The following is a 9,720-nucleotide window of genomic DNA, read 5'->3' on the forward strand; positions in this document are numbered from 1 at the left end:
AAACTATCAAACTGTACAGAGAACTAAGAAGATGTACCCTATTAGAGCTTAGACACATACAGAGAATTTGGATGTTCCTATACGTTTCAGTAAACCCCAATACTCTTACAGCAAGTTTAAGCCGAAATGAGCCTTAGGAAATATCAAGTTAAGTTGACTTTACAAGGTTTGGCAGTTAGATTAAAATAGTCATATTTATTGTATTTTTTTTGTCTCCAAACAAATTCATAATTTTAGTAATCTCACTACATACTAGTATACTAATATAATGAATTTAAAAATTATTCGATTTGAAGGAAAACCACCAGCAAGTAAACACCGCCATGACAACATCTTACTTCTGAGTTTGAGTATTAAAAAATAATCGTTTTAGAACGAAACCCGAATGATTATTATTGACATTATTTGTAGAATAGAAATGAATAAAAATATCAGAAAGATATACTAATTGACCGCATTTCTAGTTGCCATTTGTTTTTACTGTTTATCATAAATTATTATAAATATTACTATAAAATAGTAAGTTTTTATGTGTATATTTTAAAGTTTTAAATATTTTACCTGTACGTTTACAGCACACAATTGTCAATTTTTTGCGAATCGTAAACTCAACGTTTTGACAGCCATTCGGTTTTTTACTCTGTTAGTTTCCTACATTTAACCGTTTTTCTCGATTCATATGACGCTTCTTTGTTTTGGACGTGTTTCACGTCAAATCTCTTTTTTGACGAATAATAATTTACGTTCGTGTGGGTGGAACTAAGTTTTCCGTCAAACGTTTCGCGACAATGCGTTAGGCCGCTCTGAAGTAGACGACCAGCGGAGCATATTTTCGGCGGAAAATCGCAGTCATCGGGTCTTATTAGGATATCATTACATAACACCTGGCTATTATGATATAGTATATCACGGTATTATCTAACGAGTGACACGATTGAAATGTTTTGTGAAAATGTAACTACCTACTTGTGTAATAATATATGGATAATATACATAGCGATGATAATTCACAATAATATACATAACACTCAGCACTCGCAATTATTATACATATTATTATGTTGTACATAGTCATGCGACTATTTCGCCAAGGCCACATTTGAGTTTTCCAAATCAGTTGTAAAGACTTACATTTTCACTAGATATTAATATTAATTAATATTAACATTTAATACTTATGTTATAAATGTCAAAATATTTTAATTCTAATCGTACTATTTATAGATATTTGAAAATTTAACTTTTTTAGTATATTTTTATGATTAATGCTTGGTTAAATTTTTATTTGTGAGTAAAATAACTTTGAAGATAAATAATAATAATGAAAGGTTCCTTTTAAGTTTTTTTTTGCAAGCATTCATAGTTGGCATACAATCATCTGAAGATAATCATCTGTCAACCTATTTCATTAATTATAATTTATGACATATCTTTTTTACTTAGCTATTAAAATCATTCATTTTACTTTTGTATTACGGTAGGTTGATAAAAAATTTTACGAAAATATGACATTTATTATATCATTATTATTATTTAATTAAATTGATAAAAAAAAAATTATCTTATATTTTTTTAGATTTTATTTTTCTAGTATAAACTAATTTCAAAATGTATGTATGAAAAGATTTTTATATGCATTTCTAACTACAAAATAATTCGTTATTTCTTTTGATTCTAACGAATTTCTTAAAATTTTTAGTATTATAAGTGATATCTTTGTCAAAAAATGTTTAAGTTTAAACTACCACAAAATTTAATTTGTCTTTAGTAGAATATTTATTTATTTTTTATACAAGTCGCAACATAAATAAATACTTTGTATTAAATTTTCAAAACTTAGGTATTTGTGTATTTCTAACTACAAAATAATTTGTAAATTTTTAAGAATTTGACTAACTTTTCAAATTTCTAATTTTAAACAACTATAAAAAGATATTGTAAATATAGATGTTTAATATATTTTGATTGAAAAATAAACAACTTACGAGAAATGTTGTGTAAAACTTACAAGCATTTCTATTCTTAGTGATATTTCTAGAAAAAGACTAAAAAACAAAAATTAAAAATTTCTCATGTATATAAGAGCTCAAAAAAAATCAAAAAAATATTAAATCTTTAAATAAAAAAATTATTATTTAAAAATTTGTGGAAAATTTCAAATATTTTAGGTTATTTATTTTCAAGTAACACATAAAAAAAACAAAATTAATATTGTCAAAAATTGGATTTGCTTAAAAATTCTAGTTTTTTCCATACATTTTTTATGAGCTTTTTACTTTTGACCCTCTAAAGTACCAATTAAGAAATAAAAGAATGGATAGCTAGCGCGAACCAATGTTATTAAAGTCTACTAAAACCATTCAAATCGAAGCTGTTATCGAGAGAATTGAAGATAACTCCATACACAAGTTACTTGTGACTGGTGTTGATATATGGATGTGAGACGTGGAATACTACAAAAGACGATTATGCTAAATTTTGTACAACAGAAAGAAAAGTGCTCAGAAAAATATTCGGCCCTGTCTATAATATAGAAACAAGAACATACGAAAGAAGACATAATAATGACTTACAAAATTTATATGGAAGACCAAATATACTATCGTTTAGCAAAAGCAAGAGGATAGAATGGGCTGGACATGTTTGGAGGGTAGAAAAAAAAAATTATAAAACAAGTTACTGAAAGAAGAATTGTGAAGAAAAGACGTGTAGGAAGACTCTGAACAAGATGGTAGGATGAAGTAGGAAAAGATCTTAAAATGATTCATGAAAACGTAAAAATGTAAGATACGAATGATAGGATCCGATGAAATGAAATAATGGTGGCAGCGATGGACCTACATAGATCGCTAAGCTGTTGAGAAGAAAAAGAAGAAAGTACTAATTAGATTAGACTCAATTTTCTACTAAAAACATGTTCTTCATTTTAGAAAAAAGAAACATATTATCGACGACTTATCGTGTTTATAGACTAGGTAACACAAAAAACAAAAAAACAACACATCATTGTAAAATTCCTTTATTGATTAATTCCGCTCAGAATATAAATCGCTAGAATAAAACCTATTATCTACATCAGCGGTTCTCAAACTGTGGTACGCGTACCACTAGTGGTACGCGAAAGACTACATGATGGTACGCGGAACTGCGGAAGGCCGCATGGTAGTAGGATTTTTAATCTTCAGTGGTACGCGACTGATTGATAATATACTTAAGTGGTACGCGAAATAAAAAGTTTGAGAACCGCTGATCTACATACTCAAATTTAATGCTTAATTTAATGTACTATGTATCATCTATTTCTATAAATTTATTACATGCGTGGATTTGTGTACAATGAATAATATATGAATAAAAATACGATCATAACTATTTATTTTTTTGATGGTTGAAACTTGAAAGTAATTAATTCGTGTAATGTACAACCAAAGATACTGCTTATGATCAGTTTCCACACAACAATATACAAATATTATTCAGTATAACAGTCTAAGTCACTGATAATTATTAACATAAATAATTAATTGTTAGTGTCCATTTATTCATAGAATTAGTTTATCATTCGATTTCCTTCCCTGTTAGACTAAATATATACGTATAATACCTGGTCTAGTTAACATTTTCCATCTAAACGCAATGTTCTCTTTAAATCTAAATTTGTGTATACAACAATTCTGATTAGTCAAACATTCAGGAACCTCTTTAAGTATTTATTTTAATTTTTTTTTTTATTTTTACAATTAAGTATACTGTACACTGTACATACATAGATACAAAAGGAAATAAGATCTTATATTTCACTTTTTAAGCTTATACTTGAATAGTTAAATCAGAAGCATTGACAAAAACTATATTATTTGCTTAAAAATTTAGGTTGTATTTTCATTACTTATATATATTTAAAATAAACTTTTATGTTTATTCAATTATATTGTTAATTTTTATTAAAAGAATTATCCATATTTCATTTTTCAAAACTTTAAATTGTGTTTAAATATTTTTGATTTTCCAAAGCACAAATAAAAATATATTTTTCCTATTCTTGCGCAAAATAATTAATTATATTTTTAACAATTTCCGTTTTTTTAATGCATTCAATTTCAATCCTTAGTTATTATTATTATTATTATTATTATTATTATTATTATTATTATCATAATTATTAAGTAGGTACTTTTCTATCCATTGAATATTGTAATTTTAAATGAATAATACCATGAATTCCAAAATCTAAAAAAATAAAAGTTAATCATAAAATAATAGTTTATGTAACAAAGCTACACCTACGTCTATGGCGATTTTATATTTAGCTATATTACTAGCTATCGCTGAGCATTTCGTTGACCGTTCAGAATACATCCATGTTAAATACTAATTTCAACATCACGGTTAATTTATGTAAGACTTTTAATTATTATATTGTTAAATCGTTCAACAGTAAGTAAATACTGTATACTTATTTATTACTGTGATATCTAATCATTTGTAGGAATATCTATTTTAAGAAATAAAATAAAATAATTTTATAATATTTGAATTATTCTTTTAAATTGATTTCATAATAAATACATAGATATTATGCAAAATAAATTGAAAACTAGTTAAATTCATATTAAGTGTATGCTGGGTATTACTTTAAATACTATTTAATTATAAAAATAGTTTTTTTTTTATTTATTTTATTATTTGATTAGAAACTTTTCAACTTACTAAAGTTGGTCCAATTTATCAAATAATTAAAACTAAGCTATCAAATTTAACTTAAATCTATTGAATTCTATATTTTATAATTAGGATGGAAAATTAAAATCACATAAAATATTGTTTTTGGTAAACTTAAATATATAATAGATTATATTTACATTTAAAGTCTTTAAGTATTATAATAATAATTCTAATACAATATTATTACCTAGTATTAATAATTTTTTTTTTATTACACGTTAAATAATAGCTAATAAAAATATATCTACCTATCTTTAATCGTTAAATTATATCAAAATGTACTATTTAATGGAAATAGTACGTTATGATGAAATATGGCCATAACGTACTATTTCCATTGAATTTTGACAAAACGAACTAAGTGGTGGAAATAGTATACATTTTGGCACGATTCACTTTATGAAATTACGTTTAAATTTACCAAAACTTAAATTTAAATATACACAAATAACATAAGTAGGTTCAGTTTTTTTTATGTATTTTTTGAATACTTAAGGTTTTTACTATGACTTTCTGATAAACTACTATAGAAAATCAGTGTTTCTGGAAAAAGCAAAAAATAGAAATAGTACGTTCTGCATTGTCGCCCCTCAATTGTTGCTTCTGATTATTGTTGTTTGTCTTCCAAGAACAATATATAAATAATACTATGGTCTATGTATATATTTTAGTGTATAAAAGCTGTTTAACTATTAATTTTTATTCACTATTTTTTAGTCTTCACTTCTGTGTCCGGAGGTCCAGCCAATAACCACCATATGAACTCAAAAAAGGTAGTACAGCAGTTTCGGTTTTTTTTAGATAGTTACTATTTTTTTACCAAATCATTTATGTTTTTGAAGCAGATATTCGTAATGTAAAAAATAAATTTAAATAATGTAGTGAAAAAATATTAATAAATTAAACACTGATCAAACCAATATTTTAAGATTCTAATACGTCAATTGTGATATGGATGTACAACAAAAAACATAAATTAATTACAGGAAGAAAAGCTAAGCTACAAAATGATTTCAATGATGTATTTCCAGATGCTACAAATAAAAATTATCAAATCGAGCACACTCATATACTTCTCCACACTTTAAGGAGATAATCTAATGAAGAAAATCGAACGGAATAGCTGTCCGCGGTCAGGTATTATTGTATTAAATATTCTTCAGCAATTCCCTCCCTATAAGCGGATATCTGCTACCCAAAATCTGCGATTTGATTTACACCGTTTACAGACTATATCAGTGGTGCTTAACCTATTGTAAATCATGGACCTTTGATCAAAGATTTTTAAAAATTGTAGACCTACTTACCAATTTTTTTTCGAATACTTTTTTTGTACAAAACATCTCATGTTATTATAACCAAAATTATAATAATTATTTTATATTAAAATTTACATAAGTAGACATAACAAAACATTAATAGTTGATCATTTTAATTGTATGTTTACTTTAAAAATCTATATAAGAACTACCGATCTAGACCATTGACTAGAATGTTTTCGTATTTTCTAACCATACTAACCAGTAACCAGTAACTCATAATCATAGAATTATTCGTAATCCACGTTTCACTGGTGCAACGATATAATATCGAGCTTTTCCGAGACCAACAGTCCAGCGAAATAGCTAAAAACTAGACTAAATACTATCTGATAAACAAATACGATTAATAGGAACGTCTACACAAAGATGTTTCACGCAATAAATTATAATTTACCTACTTAACGATAATAATAAACAATAATTAAACATAATCTAACTACGGTGGTAAACTATTCATGGAATATGTCCATCCCACGGGCAACCGTTTTCCTGCGCATATTCCAGACACGAGTCGTGTCCGTTCGACGCGGCCTCGTCACACGTGATCATGTCCCACAAGCAACCGTTGCCGTGCGCGTACATCAGACAACGGAGGTGGCCACCGGCTGCGGCCGCTTCGCACGTCGTTCTGTCCCACAGACAGCCGTTTTCGTGGGCATACGCCAGGCACGCCAGGTGACCATTGGCCGCAGCTTCACGGCACGTCGACGAGTCCCACGGGCAGCCGTGGTCGCGCGCATACCGCAGAACGTCGATGTGCCCGCCGGCCGCGGCCGCCTCGCACGTGGCCGCGTCCCACGGACACCCGTTGTCCTGCAGGTACGCCAGACATTCGAGTTGGCCACGGCCGGCCGCCTTCTCGCACACGATCTCGTCCCACGGACAGCCGTGTTCCCGGGCATACCGCAGGCACTGCAAATGGCCGTTGGCCGCGGCGTACTCACACACCGACACGTCCCACGGACAGCCCTGTTCGCGCGCGTACTTGAGGCACTCGAGCTGTCCGTTGGCGGCCGCGTGGGCGCACACGGCCCGTGTCCACGGGAACCCGCGACTTTCGGCGAACGCCAAACACTCCAAATGCCCGCTGGCAGCGGCTTTTTCGCTCATTGAGTCGGCTGCGCCGTACTTTTGATTGTTGTCGGACGGTATGACTTGAAACGGAATCGGCACGAGATCGCAATGTGAAGTGATGGTATTATAGTGGGGAAAAATTGTGGTCGACCCTTCAAAAAATAAATGACGTTTGAATATTATTTTATTTGTTTTACTAAGATAAACGTCATAATTGGCTGAAATATAGAATAGTATATTAGCATAGATGTATAAAATAATAATACAATAAATATTGCAATTATATAAGCAAAATAAATATAAGCCTAAGATTCAATAAAAATTTAACAAACTACATAACCGGCTTACTCATAATATAGAACACATATTTATAAATAAAAGTAGTAAAGCTCTCACTTATTTCTCAGTATTAGAATCCTCTTAAGAGGTTTATTATGTACATAATTAATCCAGTGAGTTTCAATAAAAAAAAAAAAAAAAAGTAGAACACGTTCGTGAATAATATTGAGGTATTATAACAAATACATTAAATAAAATATTTAGAAAAAACCTTTCCAAGTCCTGGAGCTACTATTTGAATAAGTACTTATGGAGCTCAAAATTCTCACTCCCTTCACAAGTATTATTAATATTTGCCATACCGATCGTTCGATATCGTATGTGCAGACTCGGATTAAAGGATAAAAGGTGATCAACTAGTGTGGTATTTAATGATGTTATACAAAAAATAAGTTACAATAGTTGGGTATTATAAATAAGAGTAATTAGGTCAACAATATTAGAGTTTGTTATAACCTTTATATTCGTTTTAGGCCATATCACTTACCTGCATTGTTTTTAAATTTATTGTCATGGTAAAAATCAACATCTTTAATATTTAATCCTGTCTCGTTCTTTAGGTATTTCAATACATCGATACAACAAGGTTGGATATCGATTTTTAACGTCTCCAAATTATCATAGAATATCCTATCATCATCGTCACAAACAAAGTACGCTAACTTGGCTAGAGAAAACATTTCACAGCTGTGAAAAACAATATCATTTTAATAATACATTAGTTTAACAAAAATGTTTAACCAAAACTATACATGAAGAGGTATAAAAGAGGATTTAATCGAATTAAAGAATTTTTATTATTTAATTTAAGTATTAAAATATAAAACATTTGAAATAATTTAAATTTTCTAACTTCTAATATTAAAATATACTTAATATATGATGGTGATCGCTAGATAATTGTAGTTTTTCTTCTGAATTGACTGTACATATTTACTCTTTTCTATCGCTACATATTATACAATTTGTATAATATATAAATATAAATATTATATGAACTTTAATATTGTAATTAATATTAGATTAATAATAAAAATAATGATAAGTGATACAGAACCATGCTACAGTAAAAACTACGATTGGTGTAATCAGTCTAGTGAATCCACTGTCGCAGTAAATTCTAAAAGATAAATGATAAAAATGAATGTTGACTAAGTAGTAAGTATATTAGATAATATACTAAATCTATCTAGATACAGTATTAGTAATTTTATTCAAATTCACTGTACTATATTCAATGTCCTAGTGCAATAATTATACACGTCAGTGCCGTCCAACGTTGATCTAATATTCTAATAGTGATTCTACAATAAATATATATTCAAGAAAAATATTTTTCTAAAATAAAAATAAGATTAATAATATTATCTCTAAAGCTTGTATATTTTTTTAAATAGTACTGGGAACTATCAACTATTCAGACTTGATGTATCTTGATAGACGGATCGAGACGGAGACATAATTTCCGAGACATTAAAGTAGTACAACCCACGGGACCTTTAGCTTATCTACCCGATCTAACTTTTTTCCATATGACAGAAAATAACAGTAAGTTACCGAGTAACTGTAACTCTCGAACAATGATGTCACCGCCTGAATCCCGAAAATTTTCAAAATACTTTGTAATACACTGTGGAAACTGATAAAAGGACAGCCAATTGATCTGATATCATCAGCTATAAGTATGTATCATCCTACACTTTTGGAAATTAGATTTTATTAAGCGATGAGTAAACATAACTAACCAGAAAAATTTCAACTTTAATAGAATTCCTAAAGCCATACTGTTAGTTCTACAACTAGATTTATAAGGTAAGGACCAACGTCCTGTGCAAAATTATAATAATATATGTCATATACTCTTCATCTTCATAAACAATTTTCTTAGAATTTAAATTTAATTGTGAATTGTATAAAAATTACAGAACATTTTTATTAATTGAAATGCCACTAATGAAAATGATCAGAACTACAGCAAAAATATAATGCATCTTCTACGTTTAACAACTTAATAACAATATACTTGAGCATATTTACTATGGACCATTACAAATTGAACCCTTTTAAATTATACTATTTAATTATTGAAAGTTTACTTAGAACCTAAACAATTGAAAACAAATAATTCAATGAAAAATTTCATCAATCAAATATTTGATAAAATAAGTACATATATGTAATTTAAGTTAATATATAACATAGAAATATTCGTTACTTGTTAATTTAGATTTTATAAAATTACAGTATGTGTGGTATGCAC

General features: G+C 28.6%; 1 protein-coding gene across 1 annotated transcript; it reads right to left on the reverse strand.

Moving 5' to 3' along the window:
* Positions 1-6,500: 6,500 nt before the first annotated feature.
* On the reverse strand, positions 6,501-8,140 carry LOC112598566. Its single transcript, XM_025345086.1, has 2 exons — positions 7,948-8,140; positions 6,501-7,165 (listed from the first exon to the last, which is right to left on the reverse strand). The coding sequence occupies exons 1-2, from the start codon at positions 8,138-8,140 to the stop codon at positions 6,501-6,503; spliced, it is 858 nt and encodes a 285-aa protein (XP_025200871.1).
* Positions 8,141-9,720: the final 1,580 nt, after the last annotated feature.

Source organism: Melanaphis sacchari, unplaced genomic scaffold, assembly GCF_002803265.2.
Source record: "Melanaphis sacchari strain LSU unplaced genomic scaffold, SCAv2.0 Contig48_pilon_pilon, whole genome shotgun sequence".
NCBI classification, from domain to species: domain Eukaryota; kingdom Metazoa; phylum Arthropoda; class Insecta; order Hemiptera; family Aphididae; genus Melanaphis; species Melanaphis sacchari.